Source organism: Panicum hallii, chromosome 9, assembly GCF_002211085.1.
Source record: "Panicum hallii strain FIL2 chromosome 9, PHallii_v3.1, whole genome shotgun sequence".
Classification (NCBI taxonomy): domain Eukaryota; kingdom Viridiplantae; phylum Streptophyta; class Magnoliopsida; order Poales; family Poaceae; genus Panicum; species Panicum hallii.
In genome coordinates, this window is record NC_038050.1 from 57566049 (window position 1) to 57589506 (window position 23458).

The following is a 23458-nucleotide window of genomic DNA, read 5'->3' on the forward strand; positions in this document are numbered from 1 at the left end:
GACTCTAAACCTCGAGACTAAGGAATTAATACAACAACAAAAAAGAAAGAGATTAAAAAAGAAAGCTAGAAAGACTAAGCTTCAAACTTTCCCTAAGTTCTTGCTTCAACCTTGTTTTGATCCTTGTCAGCAATAAAAACTCTTCGCATCTATTGTCTTCTTATGAACCTTTGAGGTGAAGATCGTTCTTCCTGCTTGACTGCCAAACAATTCATAAATATACCTTGTCACGTAGACACCGTACTAAGTCGATCTCTACTACGAACTCCATCACTCTCACATCTTCATCCCTCCACACAGACCATGATCACCCTCCCAAGGACTCCATAGGGATGCCCTAGCATCAAGATGCCGCCGTCGCCCGAACCAACAATTCAGTTCTTCGATTTTCACCTAGAGCAATCCTTGGAGATTGAGGTCCTCATAGCAACGCCCTCGAGAAGGAGAACGATGCACCATGGCACCATCGTCGCCAACAATGATCAAAAACCGAGCAAGACTTTCGCAGACAACCTACACAACCTGACGACCACCCACCTCTAGCATTCACCACCACAATTCCGCGACCCAGACAGCATCAGCTGCAGGCTGCACTACCCCATGGTGCAGGACGCCAGGTCGGGCGAGGCGCCGCCACCATGGCCCACCAGAAGATGAGATCCTGGGCTAAGCCGAGCCCCTCCATTGCCCACTTCGCATCTCGGGCTGCCGAATCCAAGCGGTGTGGATCCGGCCCCCAGTCCGCCCGGCCGCCACCGCCGCCATAGCATGTCGGGGGAGGCAGCCGTGCCGCAGGCCGCCGGCCTCCACCATGGGCGGCCGTCGGGCCCCCGCCACAGGGAGTCACGCAGCAGGCCGCCGCGCCCCCACCACGAGGAGCATCCGCCGCTGCTGATGCCCGTGCTGCCACCACCGCTGCCCACAAAATATGGATGAAGATGAGGCAGCACGATGGTGCGAGGTTGCTGCTGCCACCCCCCAACCCGCCGCTGAACCAACTCCTCGGGTGAGGCCGGATCCGAACTCACCGGCCCTGGATCCGGCGCCGCCAGCCGCTAGTAGACGCATGGCCATTGCCCCGCGCAATGAGAGCAGTGACAGGGATGCCGCAGGGGGTGGCTCACCGCCGGCAAGGATGGGGGCCACCGCCGGAGGCTGTCGATCTGGGAGCTTGGGATGCCAAGGTGAGGAAGAGGTGCAAGGAGAGTGCCTCGCCGCCACCATCCTCGCCACCACGTAGGCTTCCGGTGGCCAGCTCTGCTGGCGGTGTGGCGGGGGAGAGAGAGGAAGAGGGCTGGATGGCGGCGGCTAGGGTTGCCGCCCGTGTCGCCTGAGAGGGGCGGCGCGGGGGAGATGTTTTCACAACTTTGTTGGGTGTGGGTGTGGGTGTGGCAATATCTTGTTACCCAAAATTATTATTCCCAATGTAATGTCAAAGCCATAGGGTGTTCAAAATCTACCCAAGTAATGAATAGTAGGGTTTGAACAATCTATTTTGATTTGTATTAAAATATGATACACATTTGGGAAGTAAATTTCTAGGGAGTTGTAGTCTAATAATGCCTGTCTGCATCGTCCCAAATGGCTTGACGGCTCGAAGAAACAGGGCTGTAAGGCACCCGGGCTTGGACGCGCACTCAGATTTTACAGACAATATTACTAGTGAGCACATATGAAAGGAGTTTTCTGAAGCATACTAGCACCATGGAAGTGAGCAAAGTGGCCACCTCCAAACAGACAGTTACCACGGAACAAAATAAGAGACTTTGATAGCACTCTGGCATGATGCCATTTAGAAAAGCGGGCGCCCAGAAAGGGGAGGTGGCCGTGGCCCCGGCCTTGTCTCAACATTCATGTAATATTTGAGATGGATGTATGCTACAGCTATGTTCAACAAAAAAAAAAAACAGTTGCCCACAACACCTTATGCATTAGCAGTATTATCAATTTTGCCTATTAGTTGGAATGGAAATCTCTGGGCCCAGAAAATGACCAAATAATTACTGTTAACTACTATTTTAAGAGAAATGTCATCTATATGTCTGATAGAGTTTTAGAATCTCTTAGATTGTAATGATCTTGTACATGAAGAAGGTATTGTAGGCGGAGCGTTTAAATGTTTTAGGTAGGTAATAAGGAAAAATCCAGTTTACATTTTCGAACTATCAAAAAAATTCGATTTTCAACCTTCAACTATAAAAATGAATAGCGAGGGTCATCCAACTATTGAAACTGAACAAGTTTGACCCTACCCTTTAGGTAGTATTAAAGGTGGTTTTCTATCTTTTGAAAAAATTAATTTTTTTTGGTTAGATCTAAAAACTCAAAACTAATTCATTTTAAATTAGAAAAAATTAAAACTAGTACAAATTTTTTATAAAAATAATCTATCTGTTGTTGCTCTACTTGAATCTTATTTATTAAAAAATAACAGGCATAACTACAAGCAACAAATACTAGAAATATGAAAAAATTGGATCCAAATAACTGACAATTAGAGTTTCAATAGATGGTTACATTTTTAGAAAAATGCTAGCTCTCGTTTTGTATTTTTTGATTTAAAATGAATTATTTATGACTATTTAGTTTAAATTTGAATATTTTTAATTTTTACAAAAATATAAAACCACCTTTGTAACTATCAAAGGGCCGAATTTGTCCGGATTCGATAGTTGGATGGTCTCTGTTATCCGATTTTGTACTCGAAGGATGAAAATCAGACTTTTATGATACTTCGAGAGTGTGAACTGAATTTTTTTGGAAATAAAATGGTCTAGTAAATTGTACTCAATTTTTTATTTAAGGTGCGTTATTATTAGCATTTGAAAAGGTTTCAAACAAACTTTGACCGCTAGTTTCTCTTAGGATACATTATCAATTGTTATAGAATCAATATCGTATTAATTATATGTAAAATATGAATATTATTGTTACAAATTTTAAAAACTAAATGTGTATATTATTAATTAATAATTTTTGGACACTTTCAGATCCTAATACTCACTGCGTAGAGAAAAGGAGGGAGTATCAAACCCAAAACTCGGCGCAAAGACCCAACCAGATTGTCTTTTTGTTATTTCATCTACTTCTCAACCATGAGAACAAAGGAGAAGGGTGAATCCGAATTCAACATTTTCGATTGGTTTATCCAAAGCTGACCATGATAGATAGTACATATACTACATGATTAAATATGCAATACCAGTAGCACGACAGGATGCAGCTACGGAAGGGACTTGATACACTGATACATACATCAACGCACAACAAGAACATATCCTCATTATTCTCACTACATTATTATCTCACATGAATCAGGGAAACATGAACAACAACCAAGGACGACACTGCCGTGAAACCTTGATTCTGCTTCCATTATTCATCATCCAAACATTATTTGCTCCGACATTGCAAGACTGCACTCGCGACGTCGTCTCGGCCGGCTTATTAGTTCTTCGCGGCGGCGGCCTCAGCCTCGGCCGCAGCCTTCTTCGCGCGCCACGTCTTGGCGAACTCGACCACCTCGCCGACGTCCGGCAGAGTGGCCTTGGCAGCGTCCAGAGCGCCGAAGCGCTCCGCCCACGCCAACAGGAGCGGGGTCTTGGTGGCGTCAAAGAACTCCACCCCGCACAGCGCCTCGGTCCCGTGCAGCCACGAGAGGAGCCCGCCCAGCATGACGTCCAGGAACCCGACGCTGTCGCCGCTGAAGAAAGGCTTGCCCTTGGAGCACTCTCTCAGGGCGCCTTCCAGCGTCTCCACCACCACGAGCAACTGCCTGGTCCCCTCCAACTTCTCCTCGTCCGTCTTGCCCCTGAACGCCTGTAACCACGCCGCCACTAGCTGCGCACACATGCATGGTCATGAGCGACGACATGCATAAAAAATTCAAAAAGTTAAACCTGGAACGCGGTGACGAGCTCCGGTTGATGAAAACAAAATAAAAATAAAAAAATAACGTATGGTGAGACCTTGTCGTCGATGTAAGCGGCCCAGAACCGAGCGGTTGCGCGTTCGTGAGGGTCGGCGGGGAGGAGGGGGGAACCATTGCCCGCAAAGGCCTCGTCGATGTACTGCACGATGACAAGCGACTCACTGATGGGTTTGCTATCATGGATGAGCACGGGCACCTTCTTGTGCACGGGGTTGGACGCGAGGAGGAGGTCGCTCTTGTTCTCGAGGTCCTCCTCGACGTAGTCGTAGCTCAGGTCCTTGAGATGGAGCGCAATCCTGACCCTGCAAGCCCAGACACTCGACCATGCGCCAAGTAGCTTCAGCTCGCCTCCGGCCATTTCCTGTCCTGCAAAGTTAGTATATTTCAGCGATTAAGATTGCAGCTTCTCTTTGCTTGCTAGTGCTTTAGTTTGCCGGGACTGGCCAGACCAAGACGAGTAGTATTTATGGAGCTTGGGCGGTGGGGTACGGCGTCACGAGTACGACATGGATGGCGGCAACGGCACCATTTCATCACCCCTGATGCTCGTGCCAACGTTTGAGTGGAGCATTTTTCAAGATCCACATGTAGACCGAATTGAGAGCTCCTGACTTGTGCTGCAAGTCCAGGCCCAGTGATTAGTGGTTAATTAAATACTGTATCTTTTGTTCTAACAATCTATTCTTCTTTGATTAGTGGTAGGCAGTTTCAGAGGAAAGATGTGAATGCTGGTGATTCCAGATAATATTGACTGTCACATAGTATGCTCTAGTTGGATAACCTAATCTATTCTCTCCCTAATCACAGACGTTTCCCAATTCTTCACCTTTAATTTCCTATCAAGTGGCTCCATCCCATACAGTTGACTGGTCATTTTTTCCAAGTACAACTCTCGCATTAGCTCTTGAAAAGAAAAGGAAGAAATAATGCGAGATGATATTGTCCAGATCTATCTTCGACGGTGTTGCTCACATCGTTATAGTTCCATTTCAACTTATAAAACACTGGCTTATACTGGCTTATATATTGTATCTATTATAATAATAAAGGAGAGTGTTAAAAGAAGTCACCACGTTCGTTAAGAGGGGCTAGAAATTTTCGTGTTAATCTAAAAAGAGAAGACTGTTGGATTTTATGAAGACCTGACGGTCTAAACTAACTCAAAAGTTCATATCAAATATTATTACTAAATAGCTAATTTCGGAATTAAAAATTAGAAAACAATTAGGACATAACCAAAGAGTCCATACCTAGATCTAAATTAACTTAAGAGTTCATATCAAATACTATTACTAAATAGCTAATTTGGAATTAAAAATAGAAAAAAATTAGGATATAACCAAAGAGTCCATACCGAATACAGTTAGCAAATAAACAAATTCGGAATTACAAAAATAAAAAAGTTCTAGATGCTGCTCAAGATGAGGAGCGATATTATAAAGATGGCACACATGATATGTTTTTTGAGGGGTAACAAGGCAAAGAATCCTCACCAATATATTATCGGAGCCTTTTTGCAGGCTCAGTAAAACATGAGTTTCCGCAAGTTACAAATAAATGGGAAGGGGTTGCTAGGCGTGTTTGTGACTACATATTGGAACAAAAGGTGTTACACCGGATCTCAGTGATAGCTTGGTCTTCACGCGGCAGCGACATCGCCAGAGCCTGGCTACTGCCTTGCAGCTTAGTATCAGCCGTAGGAGGGAGGGGATTTCACTTCTGAACACTACATGGTGCCTGTGTTTCCAGAGCTGCCAGGCACAAAGTAGCACGTATGTTGAGTAGTGAGCTTCTGGCAGCGCCATTGGTTTCTTCACTTGCCAATGCTGCGTGATTGATGCCTCGACCGGGATACGAATGCCCAGCTGCATCCAGAAACGCTTGGCGAAAGGGCAGTGGAGGATAAGGTGATCGGGGCTCTCCAGCCTAGCAGCAGTGCATACGAATACCCAGCTTGATATTAAGATTGTTATTAGATAGATGGAATAGCATCAGTGCTAGCTACCTCTATGACAGTGCCAAATAATAGAACAGAGGAGGTGGCACCAATGTCTGGCTGTCCCAACTGAAGCTAACGATGTCGGAGGCGTGGGTCGTGCCCGGCCGGTCAGTTTATGGAATGTAACAGAAGGCGATCGAGAGATATGAGATGCGTGCAAAGGAATCAGATCGAAAACGCAAGCAGGTTCATTGTTTATGTTAAATGCACTCTAACATGTGCAATCATATTTGAAAAGTGTTGCACGGGAACAGAGACATGGTGCTTTACGTAACAAGCAGCACAATGGGAAGCCAAAAGAATATATGGCGCTGCAACCAAAAATCCGCTTGATAAATAACAAATAAAAAATAACTAAATTCTAGGAAAAAATAAAAAGGGTATTTCATATCCAATTTATATTTAGAAGCAAATTACTTAAATAAAGAGTATATATACCAAAATTTTTCATACTATTGACACTACCGGTGCAACTTTCCTTTCTTCTTTTATAATAAATTAATTATTATCTTAGTTACTTATGTGTGCAGCTTGCTTGAGTAGTTGTCCGGCATTATAGAGTATAACAACTACGTAACAATAATTGCCACCTTCTAACATTCAATTTTTCTATGATATTAATTTAGAAAATGTTAGAACGATGCATGCTTCTACTTTCGGTCGACTTACAAATAATTAAATAAATATTAATTGTTACAAATCGAAAGCTAAGTAGTGAATTGACTATGGTATTCATTGAGTCTTGCATGCTCTTTATTATATTGTCAATATTTCAAACACCAGTACCTTTGTCGAGCAAGTAACCCTGACGCGTTTGCTGGGCTTCTTCAATAGCTTCTCCAATAATTTTTTGGTAAAATTCTACCAAATACATAAAAATAAAATGGCTTCACTCAAGAAATCCAAATGAAATCCCAGAATGGCTTATAATAGAGAGGAGAAAAAAATAGCTTCACCAGCTCTCCTCACTCCTTAAGTTGTAAAGTGTTCTCAGAATTACCACATTACCGTTAAAAAGCTTCCTTAGTAAATATTTTTTAAAAGCCAGTTTTGACTCCATGAAAAATATAGTGTCGTCATTGAAGTCAAAACTGAAACAATTTAGAAGGAGATGAGGCCCAACCAAACAAATCGTTAGTGTGCAATTTAGGAAGCGTGTTAACAACTTAAAAAATCATTAGCATATTTATAGAGAAGCACAATTTAATAGTATTAGTTTATAGAAAAAAACCTGAGTAAAATAAAGTAGAGTAAAAAGTTAATACGAGTCAAATTTGGAGAGAGTGATGATGACCATAGAGTATGGAGAACATGAAGGAGAAGATTGTACCTTGGCAGCCGCAATGGTATATTTGTAGAGCCTGTACATGACATATGATGGGGAAAAATTACACAAGCCACAAGACAATATAAGTGCATGCATGTATAAAATTTTAAAAACCGGAGATGGAAGAATAAAGAGAAAAACTAGCTACTTGCGCTATTTACGCGGGCCACCTTACTAGTTATGTATACATTGATGTTTGAGTTACCAAACCGACCAACCCTATCACTAGGTGTAGGATCGAAACAGGCGACCTGAGCGAGGGTGAATGAGAGGCTTTAAAAAATTCTCCAATGAGAACAAGGCCTATGTTTCAAATTCGCTCAATGAACCTCTCTTCTAGAATTGCCAAGCCCACTTAGCTATTTGAGATGCTATTGGACCTAGAATCAATACTAGGAAACTTCAGAGACAAAGCGGTGGTAAACGCGACAAGCTGGGATGAAAAATCAACACTTCTTAGAGTAAAATCCAAAACTTCCGGGTTCAAAATCGGAACTCAAATCCGGAAATTCTTAGTTTCAAATCTGGAATTTCCGGGTTATTCAGGCAGCCGACAGTCACATCAAGAAAAATAGCAAAACTATAGCAAACGGTGTCCAAACTTGATGACATTTTAATCAGAGCTTCGCATGTTCATGGTGAGTCTTTACCCAAAAAATCTTCTCAAAAAGATCAAGACTTCACAACGGATTTCGCGAATTCGGTATAGAACACTAGAAAGGAAGGGTATCGGGAAAACTCAAGATTCAACATGCTCGTGCGTGGATTCAGTGGGGGATCACCCTAGATGAGTTTGCACATATCCCAGCACCAAATCCCACCAATTAATCCAAGCCAAATCACAGCCAAAGTGAAGAACGAACAATTGCTCAAAAATAGCTCCCAAAATCACACAAAAAGAAAAACAAGGAGACTAGCCATGAATCAACTATGAATGATTAGATTGAAACAAAGGTGTTACAAGATCCAAGATTAGGAACCTCTTATCATCTTTTCCACTTAAGATTAGAGTCGCTAATCTAAGGGTAATCACTCCCTAAGCCTAGTTCCTCACCATTAAGCAAACCCTAGTCTTTTTTCTTAGAAAAATAAGCAAAGGGGATGGAAGAGAGAGTTTTTTCACAACCAGCCATGTAGCTATATATAGAGGTCTGAAACAAAAACTAAACTACCCCTAAGATATTTCTAAGATAACTGCCCACGCAGAGACGAAACGGTCCAGATTTTTCTGTAAGCATCGGACGGACACGTCATCTTCACGACTTCCCTTCGCCTCGAAGTAAACTCCGCAATGATGCCACGTGCCCTCCATCCCGGACGCTCGGCTGCACTGAGTCCGCCCCTGGTTTTGAGGCCCAAACCGGAAAACCAGCCTCCATGATGGTTTTGAGGCCCAAACCACCCAACCCGTCCATCTCCGCGTGGCCGCTACGTGACCTCCTCGATGTTGACGTGTGTCCGTCCTCCCGCTGAGTCTTGATGCCTTCAAATTTTTCACGCTCCCGTCTCACGGGCCACCTACTTGACTTGCCATCGTCTTCCCGCTCAACTTGGCCGACGGCGTCTCCATCCTCCTTCTCCATGCATTCTTGCTCTTCTATGCACCATGTAAATCGCCCATGACTCTGCCCGGTCTCTTCGGGTTCCTCGGTCCAAGTCTACTCGCGTTCACCCCGAAACCTTTCACTTGACCTTCACCTTGCACCATCGGCCACCATGTCATACCCAACACTTGCACTTCACAAGCCAAGACGCCAAGACATGCATCATACATCACGGTTGTTAATCACTCATCATCCAAGGGTAACCACCATTGATCCTCACTAGGCATATCTTAGTACCCAATCCAAGAACAATGCAAGCTACTAGTGAACTTTCCCACCTATTTCGTAAACAGAACAATTTTTTGACCTGGCGTAGCCCTCTTCTCCCTGCCGAAGCTTCAAGTTTCAGTTTCAACACTGATCGTACAATTAAACTTTGACGATTTTGGTTTTTGAAACTCCCTTAAACATGCTGCAACTATTTGATTCCAGCTGTGCGTTGAAACTTAGGCGAAACGTTCTTTAAGCAGAGGATCTTCTCATAATCCCTAATTAGTTTCTGAATCCTAAAGACTATCCCAGCATAAGTGCAGAATGGTATCTCCCTAGTACAGGGGTTTGGCGTTCCAATTTCTTTGGCTCATCAAGTCCTGAGCTTCAAAAATATCATATCCTTTCACCATGGTGCGTTTCGGTCAAGATTCAAAGAACTTGAACGTACACTATTCTCCACAATCCACGTGTCATACACTAGCCACTGATCACATTTTCTGAACATCACTGGGTTGGGGAAAAAATAAAGAAAAACATTGTTGGGAGAGGAGAGAATAAGGAGACATTATTCAGAATTGGATTTGCCATCGATCAACTGACGGATACAGGCCATAAACACAGACCACCTTATTAGTTGCAAATTACAATCCATATCAGAAAATAGTTACGCAGCCTTCGCCAAGCCGGGGTTCAGTTAGCGTCGTTTGAAGCCGGGGCAGCATTTTTCGCCATCAGCATCCTCCCGTGCTCCACCAAGCTGTCGACGTCCTGCATGACCGCCTTGGCCGCGTCGAGCTCGCCGAACCGGTCCATCCATGCGGCCAGGAGTGGCATCTTGGCGGCGTCCACGAGCTCAGCACCGGCGAGCACGCTTGTCGCCTTCGCCCAGGGGATCAAACTCCCCACAACGACGTCGACGTACCCAACGCTATCGCCGCCGAAGAAGTCCTTCCCCTTAGAACACTCCCTCAGGCCTCCCTCGAGAGCGCCCGCAGCCGCGAACGTCTGCCTCATCGCCTCGGCTCTCTCCTCGTCCGTCCTGGCCCTGAAGACCCGATCCCATGGAGGTCCGAGCTGCATCCAGAATGAAGAAAATAAGCAACGGGATAGGCGAAATTAGCCTAAAATGTAAGTAAAAACCTTTTCATCGATGTAGGCGACCCAGAAGCGAGCGACGGCGCGGTCGTAAGGGTTGGCGGGGAGAAGCGGCGGGCCGGCGAAGGCGAAAGCCTCGTCGATGTACTGCACGATGACCGGCGATTCGCAGATGGCCTTCCCGTTATGGATCAGCACGGGCACCGATTTGTGGACCGGGTTGGCGCTGAGCAGCAGCGCGCTCTTGTTCCTAAGGTCCTCCTCGACGTACTCGTAGCTGAGGCCCTTGAGGTTGAGCGCAAGTTTCACTCTGGTGACGAAGGGGCTCGCCCACTGCCCGATCAGCTTGAGCTCACTGTTCCCTCCGGCCATCTCCAAGCGATTACCGTGGATGCGTGTGTTCTCTGAATCTAGAGCTTCTCCTGCGTTTGTTTGATTTACGTATCGGTAGTGGATCGGAGGTGCTGTGGTTGTATGGTCAATGAAGGCACCCATTCGATGTGTCATAGATGATGCTTCTGGTTGTGAGGTTGTCCTGTTTGCAATTGTTTTCACAGAGCTGAATAAATTTATGCTTGTGCAGACTTCAGATGGAAGCAAAAGCCGAGGTGCGAGAATGATGGAGGAAGAAATCAACGGGACAACCTGTCGCCATGTGGCACGATCTCAAGGAGGAGAACACGTGTAAAGCACAAATACTGATACACAAACAACCAGCCCTCCAACTTTTATTACAGTCCTACCCTGCTCTCCTTATGGTGCCAAATTGTTCCTCTGGCCTTGTTTAATCCCAGCATAATGAATCATTTCTGTAGCAAACGAAGTGCATGTATTTTTAATCATAATAGATTATATATTGTACTATATTAGAGACTTCTTTTCCTCCCAGAAAAATATTAGAGACTTCTTTAAAAGCATCCTTATTCTCATGAAAGATGCCAAGAAAATAATTATTTCTAGAAATTCCCACAAAGTGCAAAAATCACCCAACCGTTGATTTTCTAAACTCAATTACTGGTGGTAACTAGAACTGAGCAAACTCGGCCCGACCTGAGCCTGATAGGCTAAACTCAACCCGTGGGTACGTAAGGGGGATGCGTCTATGCACAGCGCGCAAGTGGGTGCCATGCTATCGCTGAAGCCGGCGCGCACAGTACACCCAAGCGGAAAAGAAGAGCCTCCGCTAGAGACCACGTATCGAGAAACGAAAAGTTAAATGAGCATGTGCATTTGAAGAATAAAATTACATGTATGTTCAAATTAAATTCTAATTACATTGTTATTTTTCTCCAAAAATAAAATTGTTTTAGAAAAATTATCTTATAAACGTAGTTAAATGTGATCTACCTTCAAAGATCTCATTGCAAGAAATGCAACAGTGCGAACAGAATTTGATTTGGACAGACACCTTTTGAATTACCATTTTTTATTTAAGAATCCTATTTGCACGACGTCATTGTTTTGTGGGTGGACAACACTGGCTGGCCGGCTGCTGACCGACGAAGAAACCTGGCTCTGGCTGAATCTTGGACCGTGCGCATGCATGCTTATGCCTGGGTGGCTGTGTTTTTTTGGATTTTTTTTAAAACGAACCCCTGGGTGGCCGTGTTGTGTCCGCTGTCTTCTGCGACAGCTCGCACCCTAGCAGCCCGCGCGATAAATAGACTTACCCCATAAGGGTCGGGCGTGATGTTAGTTTTGGCAGCTTAAAGAAATCGGATCGTGTAGTTGTTTCATTTATTTTTCCACGAAAAAGGATTGGCGGCCGTGCGCGGCCTGAAAAAAGCTCAAGAACCTTGGCCTGACAACTCTTCATGGGCAGGCTATCATCAGTGTTGGTTGCTAACCCTCATCTGTGCTAGATACTAAACCAGCATCGTTGGGGGAAATGGCCAGCCAGTGTATGCATGGCAGACCATGTAAAGGTCTGTGACTATCTAATTTGTAAATATTGTAACCACCAAGAACGTTAAGGTTGTTTGGCACCTACCCCCATCTACAAAAATTAATGGATCCAAGGTGTTTCACCTGGAGCACTCCTCGCTTGCTTTCTCATTTTCAGACTTCTTCTCTTCGTCATTTCCTCACTTCTCTCATACTCTCTTCTTTTATTCAGAGGAGTAAAATCCCCAGCAGATACTAAGAATATGTTTGGCATGGCTCTGGAGCTGAACTCCACTGAAGAAGCAGTATGGAAGAGAGCAAGTACCTTATGTGTAGGCAATGAAGCCGGCACAAACACAATAGAGTATCCAGCGGTAATGACATTTGGACAAGAGTATCTCACTGGTGCTAATTACCTGCCAGTAGAAATATTACGATATCCTTGTTAATGCTAACTATGGGTTGGCAGGTTACAATAGCCATAGCCGGGAAAAAAAGTAAAAACATTCAAGCACATAAGAGTATACATCGCTTTAGCTTATTCCTTACAGGTGGCGAAAACAGCCTCCGCCAACACTGGATTATTTGCAATCCAAACAGAAAAGGTGGAAAACTGTATATGCCAAAAAACACCCTCCGTGAACACTGTATTATTTGCGATGCAATCAGAACACTATAGGACCATATTTTTTTCCCCAACCCATAATAGGACGCCACGCCGGTTCCGTTAGTTGTTTGAAGCCCGGGCGGCATTCTTCGCTATCAGAAACTTGGCGTTCTCGACCACCCTGTCGACATCCTGCAGGACCGCCTTGGCCGCGTCGAGCTCGCTGAAGCGCTCCATCCACGCAGCCAGCAGCGGCGTCTTGGCGGCGTCGAAGAGCTTGGCACCGAAGAGCGCATCGTTCGCCTTGGCGTACGAGACGGCACCACCCAGAACGACATCCACGTACCCGACGTTGTCGCCGCCGAAGAAGCGCTTCCCCTTGGAGCACTCCTCGAGGCCTCCCTCCAGAACCTCCACTGCTGCGACCATCTGCTTCATCGCCTCGTCCCTCTCTTCGTCCGTCTTGACCCTGAACACGCGATCCCATGGCGCCACCAGCTGCGTCGCGCGCACATGTTGTCCCTTGTCAGGATGTAAATTCTGGAGCTATTTGGATATTCAGAGCAGATAAGAGCTGGGGAATGTTTGAGATTAGGGTGAAAGACCTTCTCGTCAATGTAGGCAGCCCAGAAGCGAGCAACGGCACGTTCATAGGGGTCAACCGGGAGGAGGGATGATGGGCCAGTGCCGACGAAGGTCTCGTCGATGTACTGCACGATGATCTGCGATTCACAGATGGGCTTACCGTTGTGGATCAGGACCGGAACCGCCTTGTGCACCGGGTTAGAGCTGAGGAGCAGCTCGCTCTTGTTGCGGAGATCCTCCTCGATGCTCTCGTAGCTAAGACCCTTGAGGTGGAGGGCAAGCTTCACCCTTGTGACGAACGCGCTCGCCCACTGCCCGACCAGCTTCAGCTCGTCGTTTCCTCCGGCCATCTCTTGCTGTGGATGCGTCTGCAAAGGTCATGTTCCTACGCGTGTTCCTGAGAAGGTTTTCGTAGCTTCACAGGTGTGTTGGATTTAATTCTTTATGTTGGGTGGTGGTGGTGGTTTGGTCTATGAAGACATACGTACAGCTCGTCATACATGATGCCTGTGCCCATGTTTTTCTACTGTTTGTAATAGTTTATGCACAGTACTGATGGTTGTGAAGATGTTGAAGGTAAACAATATTCAACACCGGATAAGATAGGCGGGCATTGACTGAATTTTCTAATATTCATAACTCTTGACTTTTCAAGGCCCTATCTTCATTCCCTACTCCATGTACAGATGTCCATTCGAGCCATCCGGCACAGCCTGGCACGAGCCTGGCCTGATCTGGGCACGAACTGACCGGGCTAGACCCGGCACGACCATGCTAACGGGGTGTGCTAGGCTGCTCGTCATCCCGGGTTCTCAGCCTAGGCACGAGCCCACATGTCTATTTTGTGCCCGGCCGGCCCATGAAGCATGGGCATATTGCACGTGCCATGCCGGCCCACGGATCGCGAGGGAGGGAGGTGCGGCTCGGTGGGGTCACGGGGTGCGAGTGGGAGCCTAGGAGGGGAGCGCCCCGGCTTTGTGGGGTGCAAGTCCTCTCCTCCGTTGCCGGCGATAGAGGAGATGAGGGGGGAAGCGGCACCGGCGGCTGAGGAGATAGGGAGGGGAGCGGTGCCGGCGATCGAGGAGAGGAGGGGGAAGTGGCGCCGGCGGTTGAGGAGAGGGGGAAGGGAGCAGCGCCAGTGATAGAGGAGAGGAGAGGGGGAGCAGCGCTGGCGGTGGTGCAAAGGAGAGGGGGAGCGGCGCCGACAGTGGAGGGGAGGAGCTCCGAGCGTGAGAAGGTGGCTGCGGAGAGAGAGAGAGAGAGAGAGAGAGAGAGAGAGAGAGAGAGAGAGAGAGAGAGAGAGAGAGAGGGGCGGGTGTCAGAGACGGAGAGAGCAAGAGTGAGAGGCAGGTGGCGGCGGGTGGAAGGAGGAGTGAGCAATCTGACTGTTAGTTTTGCTTTATTTATATGGAGCAGAGGGTAACGGACCCTTAATGGGCGACTCTTCTAACCGTGCCGGGCTCGTGCTGCTTGGCGTGCTGGGTGGCAGCCCACGCCCGGCACAAGCTAAGGGCTGGTCCAGCATGGGGACAGAGGCCACAGTGTCCAGTCAAAAATATGTGCTTCGCGTCGGGCTACTGGGCCGCGGGCTATCTGGACATCTAGACATCTATAGCCCCGTGCAGCTCAGCGATAGTTCAAGACTGTAAAGCTTAATTATGGAAAAAAAGTCGGCAAAGCTTATGATTTGAGAGTTTTTCAAATAAGTTGAAATTCACAAACCAATTGGACAATCATATTAATTAATTGTTTGAGAGTGAAGCAGTTTGTCTAAAACGTTTTCAGCATTTATTATAAACTAGCCTATAAACCCGTGCTCCTACACGGGCTAATTAGAATTAATATAAAAATAAAACTTATAACTAATAATTATAATTATCTATCTCACACCCTCTTTCATCTATTAAATATTCTAACACATACTCTAAAATATATATTAATCATTATCTAGTTGCAATAGATTTCATTTTGCATCACACCTCCATGTATGTTTGATATATATATTTAATTGAACCATTTGTTTGTGATTTGATACTCTTATCTCTTCAATCATGCATGACTATATGGTGACACAAATCGTGGGTAGTATTTTTATCTAAACAATAACATAAATAATATATTAAAATAATAGAAATAGTAATTTAGAATTTTATATTGGCCCACTTTAATATTTTGATATAATTATATAATTTAGATTCAGATTTAACTTTAACTTTTAATAATGACATAATTGGATAATTTATATGCAAATTTAGGGGGTTATTTGCATTATTTTTATAATGCCATTGGTGGGTAATTTAGACAAAGATTAGAGGGTTACTTTAGTTTTTTTATAATGGCAGATGTGGGTAATTTGGATACATATTTAGGGGTTAATTTAGTCTATTTATAATAGCAAATGGGAGTAATTTATTAGGAAAGATAACAGATCCAATGATTATTATGATTAGAGTTGTCGGATTAATGGTCGGATATTTCTAATTTTTGTAAGAATTTATAGAATTTCTCTTTTAGAGTTTCCACCTAGAATCCTAGGTGGCTTCACGTGGAGGCTTTCAAAGGATTCTCCAATTAGTAATAGTCAAATAAAAAAGAGACAAAAGAACTTCAAATGATCCCAAAAGGTGCATGTTCCCATATCTGAATGATTGTTTAGTTTACAATCTTCATATTTTTTATCCCATTCCAAAGCTAGAACGAGTTATGAAAAGTTATGAATCAAGTGAAATATAAAAAGGATAGAGAAACTAGTTGCAACAAACTACAAAGGAAAGATTGCAAACCCCTGATGAAGCCCGGAACCAAACTTGCACTATGCAAGCGCAAAATCTTATAGCTTATTCCCTAAAAATATTACATAGACCAACTGATGCGGACAACCAGTAGCAACGACGTTGACTAATAATATCCTATCAGCAAATCCGCAGTAGTATATTTTTTTTTACTAAAGGATCAGAAAGTCCTCTAGCGATGTTTGTAGATAATAAAACTCCACGTTTGACTAGATTGGTATATGGCTTCGGTAGAGATTGCAATGATTTTCTATCACCCTTTCATCTTACATATTAATCCTCACGAGATGCGCTAGAAAAGTAGATAAATTTTAAAAAAATTTACAAAAATTAGAAATAATAAATCCTATGGACTTTAACCATCATAGTCGTAAGATATTATGTTTTTTAAGAAATTACTCACCCCTGTTATAATAAAGAATAGTATAAAGTAACCCCTAAATCTGCTTCTAAATTTCCCAATTCTGCCATTATGAGAAGTAATGTAAATTAATCTCCTAATTTTTACCTAAATTACCCATCTATAGCATTATGCAAAACAATCTAAAATAACCTCCTAAATTTACATCTAAATTACTCATATTTTATATTCTTAGAAATACCCTACAATAACTTCTAAATCAGTATCAAAATTAACTACAAAATATCCTAAAATACACTACTACCTCCATTTCAAATAATAACAACTGCAAACTTCAAATATCGTGGTCGGTGTACCTTGTTCTGAGCTACTTTTAGACTGATCCAAGTCAAAGATTTTCATCTTTGACCAATAATATTATCAAAAATTTACTTTTAGATAGAAAAAGGTTACATTTTATGATAGTTGATTTTAGTATGAAGATAATATCTTTATTAAGCTGTTAATCTTTATGATCTTTTTATCGTCTATAGTCAAAATTTAAATGGTTTTATTTGGAAAAAAATCCTAAAAATAGCTATATTCTAGGAGATGGAGTAGTATATAATTCTAAAGAATTATCTATTTCTACCATCGGTTATATTAAAAACACTAACTTAAGATATACATATATAATATGTTCTGTAACTATATAGATCATGCATACATTTACCAAAAAGTGATGATATCTTCAAGTTAAACATATAAATCAAATTAAGGATCCAATTAAACACATATCAAACATATATATAGTATGCACTTTTATAGTATTCTGTTAGAAGAATATTTAACAGTTGAGACAGAGCAAACTAACCAAGGTTTCTAGCTATGGGCAAATTTTGACTCTCAAAATTACTAGCCCGTGCGAGAGTATGGATTGATGGGCTAGTGTATTTATAAGGGGGAGTATATTTGTGTGTAAATGATCATCCGAGTTTGTATTGTGTTTAGAAAACTATGAAACAAGCAAGAACAAAGGAAATAATACACCGCATGAACCTGAACCAAACATGTATGGTATATTGGGATGCGATTTTTTTTTGAAGAAACAGGAGGAGTGATCCCCATACAGGATATATAAATATATTAGAAAGGAAAAAATATACAACTGAGGACAAGCAGTCCTGAAAAGAGTTCAAGCTATCTAGCCAAGAAGTCATTGACTGTACATGCTTAGGTTTTGCACGATGGATAACCAGTGCAAAGTTGGACTTAAAATGTTCAAAGGTTCCTTGTAACGTCGGTCTTTTTATCCATCAGTGCAAAGTTGGACTTAAAATGTTCAAAGGTTCCTTATAACGTCGGTCTTTTTCATAAAAAATGAGACCATTCTGTGCCATCCAAATACTCCAGCTCATCAGGATAATTATTTCCATGAAGAAAGGCAACTGTAGTCTGGCTTAGGTTCAGTTTTGATTGCTGCTTAGGTTCAGTTTTGATTGCTGCTTAGGCAACTGTAGTCCTCCAGAATAATGAACGGGCCCTTGTTCTGATTGCTGCTCAGGCTCAGTTTTGCCCAACATTGTGTAGCAAAATTGCATTGCAAAAAAAGATGGTCCAGTGTTTCAGTGACCCTGCTCCACAAAGAACACAAAGATGCGAATTTTATTCATCTCTGGGTCACTCAATCAAACGCAAAACCTATTTTATTAAATATGAATCTCAAAGTAAAGTAACAAGATAGAAACAAACTGAGATAGTGACACTGAATTACTATTTGCTAACCACTTGCATCCCTAGATTCCCTACGTTATTACAGATGCACAGACAACCACCGGCCGCATCGAATAATCTCGATCAAATCCCCATAAACAGACTCGTAGGAGTATGTCCGACTACTAATTGTTTGGAGTCACGTCGCCATGCCGGATCCCAGTGTTCCACTACTAATTGTTTGGAGCTGCGGCGGCAAACCGTGCCTGCACCGCCCTGGCGTACTCGGTCTCGACCAACGCGCCGACGTCCTGCAGGACCGCCCTGGCCGCGTCGAGCTCGCAGAAGCGCTCCATCCACGCGGCCAGCAGCGGCATCTTGGCGGCATCAATGATCTTGGCACCGGTGAACACCTCCGTCGCCTTCACCCACGAGATCATGCCACCCAGGAGGACGTCCACGTACCCGACGCTCTCGCCGCCGAAGAAGGGGCCCTTCCCCTCCGAGCACTGCTTCAAGCCTCCCTCCAGCGCGTCCGCCGCCGCGATCATCTGCCTCATCACCTCGGCCATCTCCTCGTCGGTCTTGACCCTGAACAGCCGCATCCATGGCGCCACCAACTGCACGCGCACGCCCACGCCGCCGTGCAAGTGAGATTCCACAGTGTGAATCCAACCATCAAGAAGCGTAACCAAGACGAGACATGTTCTTACCTTGTCTTCAAGGTAGGCCGCCCAGAAGCGAGCGACGGCGCGCTCGTAGGGGTCGGCGGGGAGGAGGGATGGGCCGGCGCCGGCGAAGGCCTCGTCGATGTACTGGACGACGACCGACGACTCGCAGACCGGCTTGCCGTCATGGATCAGCACGGGCACCGCCTTGTGCACGGGGTTGGAGCTGAGGAGGAGCTCGCTCTTGTTGCCAAGATCCTCCTCGACGTACTCGTAGCTCTGGCCCTTGATCTGCAGCGCGAGCTTCGCTCTTGTGACATACGGGCTCGCCCACATCCCCAGCAGCTTGAGCTCGCCGTCTCCCGCCATCTCCTGCACTAGTGTCTTTGCTCTGCTAACGATCGTGGTTCTGAATGTTGGAGTGCTCTCTGGTGATTCGAGGGGCTCTTTATCAAGGCCGGAAACAGAAGGATCGGGTTGATATGGTCAATGGTCAATAGCAATGAGGCACGTAATTAAAGTGGTGCCTGCGCTGATGAACTCTGAATCCTCTACAGTTTCGTGGAGACAATTCCCAGAACAGACGCGTGTGCACATCTTGAGGATCACTAGCTGATGGATTATTGTTCAGAATCCGGATCCTACCAACCGAGCGCCGTGCGTGCGCGATGACCCAGCTCGTTAGCTACGAGGAAAAGTCGCACAAAATTATCCGCGGTTCTGCAAAATCAACTCCTGACTAGTAATTTCGCAATCTAGCCAGCATTGAGAGCTGGAGCTGTCAAGTCGATGTCCCCTGCCTTGGACAACAAGGGGCCACAGAGAGTCAACGGAGTCACCTGACTGTCGTCATTGCTGCCGTCATAGCACCATCTTTTGGTTGAAAAGTTTGCTTGACTTTTTCAAGATTAGAACATCAAAATCAACTCCACAAAGACTTGTAAATACATTTGGAAGGAACGCAATAGAAGAACATTTGCGCACCTGGAACGCACTGTTGACGAGATTCTTCAGTTGGCGCTGAAAGAAATTTCTGCTTGGGTACTTGCGGGTTTTAGGACCTTATTGCATTTTCAGGCTGAGGTGGAACACTCTTTAGGTCGCACAATAGCTGCTGTGTAATACGCCGTTTGGGAACCCCCAATTTTTTTTTCTTTTCCTCCTTTTCTCAAGTTCCTTGGCTATGAACTGCGGCTCATAGGAAAAATAACTGCCAGGTCTGACACCCGAGCACTGGAAACAGGCGAACACGTGGAAAACTGAGCAGGAAAAATTGTGTGTTTTGAGGCCATCTAACAATCGAATTTGCTGACCATTTTACTACTACTAATTGGAGATTTGTTTTAAAGCCTCCACGTGAAGCCATCTAGGATCTTAGGTGGACACCTAAAGAAATAGAGAAATTATAGAAATTCTTAAAAAAATAAAACATCTGGCTATCAATCCGACAATTCTAATCATAATAGTTATTAGGTCTGCTATCTTTTATAATAAATTACCCACCTCTACTATTATAAAAATAGACTAAAGTAACCCCCTAAACATATATCTAAATTACCTACCTCTACCATTATAAAAAAAATATAAAGTAACCCCGTGTAAATTATCCACATATACCATTATAAAAATAATGCAAATAACTCCCAAAATTTGCATATAAATTATTCAGTTATATCATTATTAAAAGTTAAATTAACCCCTAAATCTGAATCTAAATTATATAATTATAACAAAATATTAAAATGCACCAATATAAAATTCTAAATTACTATTTCTATTATTATTAATATATTATTTATGTTATTGTTTATATAAAAATACCACCCACGATATGTATCACCATGTATTCATGTATGATGGAAGGGAGCAGCGCCAGTGACAGAGAAGAGGAGAGGGGGAGCGGCGCTGGCGGTGGTGCAAAGGAGAGGGGGAGCGGCGCCGGCAGTGGAGGGGAGGAGCTCCGAGCGTGAGAAGGTGGTGGCGGAGAGAGAGAGAGAGAGAGGCGGGTGTCAGAGACGGAGAGAGCAAGAGCGAGAGGCAGGTGGCGGCGGGTGGAAGGAGGAGTGAGCAGTCTGACTGCTAGGATTTTTTGCTTCATTTATATGGAGCAAAGGGTATCGGGCCCTTAATGGACGACTCTTCTAACCGTGCTGGGCTCGTGCTGCTTGGCGTGCTGGGTGGCAGCCCACGCCCGGCACAAGCTAAGGGATGGTCCAGCATGGGGACAGAGGCCTCCGTGTCGAGTCAAAAATATGTGCTTCGCGTCGGGCTACCGGGCCGTGGGCCATCTGGACATCTAGACATCTATAGCCCCGTGCAGCTCAGCGATAGTTCAAGACTGTAAAGCTTAATTATGGAAAAAAAGCCGGCAAAGCTTATGATTTGAGAGTTTTTCAAATAAGTTGAAATTCACAAACCAATTGGATAATCATATTAATTAATTGTTTGAGAGTGAAGTAGTTTGTCTAAAACATTTTCAGCATTTATTATAAACTAGCCTATCAACCCGTGCTCCTATACAGGCTAATTATAATTAATATAAAAATAAGGCTTATAACTAATAATTATAATTATCTATCTCACACCCTCTTTCATCTATTAAATATTCTAACACATACTCTAAAATACATATTAATCATTATCTAGTTGCAATAGATTTCATTTTGCATCACACCTCCATGTATGTTTGATATATATTTAATTGAGCCATTTGTTTGTGATTTGATACTCTTATCTCTTCCATCATACATGAATATACGGTGACACATATCGTGTGTAGTATTTTTATCTAAACAATAACATAAATAATATATTAAAATAATAGAAATAGTAATTTAGAATTTTATATTGCCCACTTTAATATTTTGATATAATTATATAATTTAGATTCAGATTTAACTTTAACTTTTAATAATGACATAATTGGATAATTTATATGCAAATTTAGGGGGTTATTTGCATTATTTATATAATACCATAGGTGGGTAATTTAGACAAAGATTAGAGGGTTACTTTAGTTTTTTTATAATGGCAGATGTGGGTAATTTGGATACATATTTAGGGGTTAATTTAATCTATTTTTATAATGATAGATGCGAGTAATTTATTAGGAAAGATAACAGATCCAATGATTATTATGATTAGAGTTGTCGGATTGATGGTTGGATATTTCTGATTTTTGTAAGAATTTATAGAATTTTTCTTTTAGAGTTTCCACCTAGAATCCTAGGTGGCTTCACATGGAGGCTTCCAAAGGATTCTCCAATTAGTAATAGTCAAATGAAAAAGAGACAAAAGAACTTCAAATGATCCCAAAAGGTGCATGTTCCCATACCTGAATGATTGTTTAGTTTACAATCTTCAGATTTTTTATCCCATTCCAAAGCTAGAACGAGTTATGAAAAGTTATGAATCAAGTGAAATATAAAAAGGATAGAGAAACTAGTTGCAACAAACTACAAAGGAAAGATTGCAAACCCCTGATGAAGCCCGGAACCAAACTTGCACTATGCAAGCGCAAAATCTTATAGCTTATTCCCTAAGAATATTACATAGACCAACTGATGCGGACAACTAGTAGCAACGACGTTGACTAATAATATCCTCTCAGCAAATCTGCAGCAGTATATTTTTTTTTACTAAAGGATCAGAAAGTCCTCTAGCGATGTTTGTAGATAATAAAACTCCACGTTTGACTAGATTGGTATATGGCTTCGGTAGAGATCGCAATGATTTTCTATCACCCTTTCATCTTACATATTAATCCTCACGAGATGCGCTAGAAAAGTAGATAAATTTTAAAATTTTTTACAAAAATTAGAAAGAATAAATCCTATGGACTTTAACCATCATAGTCGTAAGATATTATGTTTTTTAAAAAATTACTCACCCCTGTTATAATAAAGAATAGTATAAAGTAACCCCTAAATCTGCGTCTAAATTTCCCAATTCTGCCATTATGAGAAGTAATGTAAATTAATCTCCTAATTTTTACCTAAATTACCCATCTATAGCATTATGCAAAACAATCTAAAATAACCTCCTAAATTTACATCTAAATTACTCATATTTTATATTCTTAGAAATAACCTACAATAACTTCTAAATCAGTATCAAAATTAACTACAAAATGTCCTAAAGTACACTACTACCTCCATTTCAAATAATAACAACTACAAACTCCAAATATCGTGGTCGGCGTACCTTGTCCTGAGCTACTTTTAGACTTGATAAAAGTCAAAGATTTTCATCTTTGACCAATAATATTATCAAAAATTTACTTTTAGATAGAAAAAAGGTTACATTTTATGATAGTTGCTTTTAGTATGAAGATAATATCTTTATTATGTTGTTAATCTTTATGATCTTTTTATCGTCTATAGTCAAAATTTAAATGGTTTTATTTGGAAAAAAATCCTAAAAATAGCTATATTATGGGAGATGGAGTAGTATATAATTCTAAAGAATTATCTATTTCTACCATCGGTTATATTAAAAACACTAACTTAAAATATACATATATACTATGTTCTGTAACTATATAGATCATGCATACATTTACCGAAAAAGTGATGATATCTTCGAGTTAAACATATAAATCAAATTAAGGATCCAATTAAACACATATCAAACATATATATATAGTATGCACTTTCATAGTATCCTGTTAGAAGAATATTTAACAGTTGAGACAGAGCAAA

General features: G+C 42.8%; 3 protein-coding genes across 3 annotated transcripts; all 3 read right to left on the minus strand.

Moving 5' to 3' along the window:
- Nucleotides 1-3310: 3310 nt before the first annotated feature.
- LOC112873199 lies at nt 3311-10699 on the minus strand. Its single transcript, XM_025936215.1, has 4 exons — nt 10215-10699; nt 9774-10148; nt 3969-4304; nt 3311-3840 (listed from the first exon to the last, which is right to left on the minus strand). Exons 1-4 carry the CDS (start codon nt 10674-10676, stop codon nt 3448-3450), a joined length of 1566 nt encoding a protein of 521 aa, XP_025792000.1. The 5' UTR covers nt 10677-10699; the 3' UTR covers nt 3311-3447.
- A 1870-nt stretch (nt 10700-12569) lies between these two features.
- On the minus strand, nt 12570-13665 carry LOC112877031 (probable glutathione S-transferase GSTU6). The gene is made up of 2 exons (XM_025941230.1): nt 13266-13665; nt 12570-13158 (listed from the first exon to the last, which is right to left on the minus strand). Exons 1-2 carry the CDS (start codon nt 13593-13595, stop codon nt 12781-12783), a joined length of 708 nt encoding a protein of 235 aa, XP_025797015.1. The 5' UTR covers nt 13596-13665; the 3' UTR covers nt 12570-12780.
- Nucleotides 13666-18023: 4358 nt separating this feature from the next.
- LOC112877030 (probable glutathione S-transferase GSTU6) lies at nt 18024-19358 on the minus strand. Its single transcript, XM_025941229.1, has 2 exons — nt 18804-19358; nt 18024-18710 (listed from the first exon to the last, which is right to left on the minus strand). Exons 1-2 carry the CDS (start codon nt 19125-19127, stop codon nt 18324-18326), a joined length of 711 nt encoding a protein of 236 aa, XP_025797014.1. The 5' UTR covers nt 19128-19358; the 3' UTR covers nt 18024-18323.
- Nucleotides 19359-23458: the final 4100 nt, after the last annotated feature.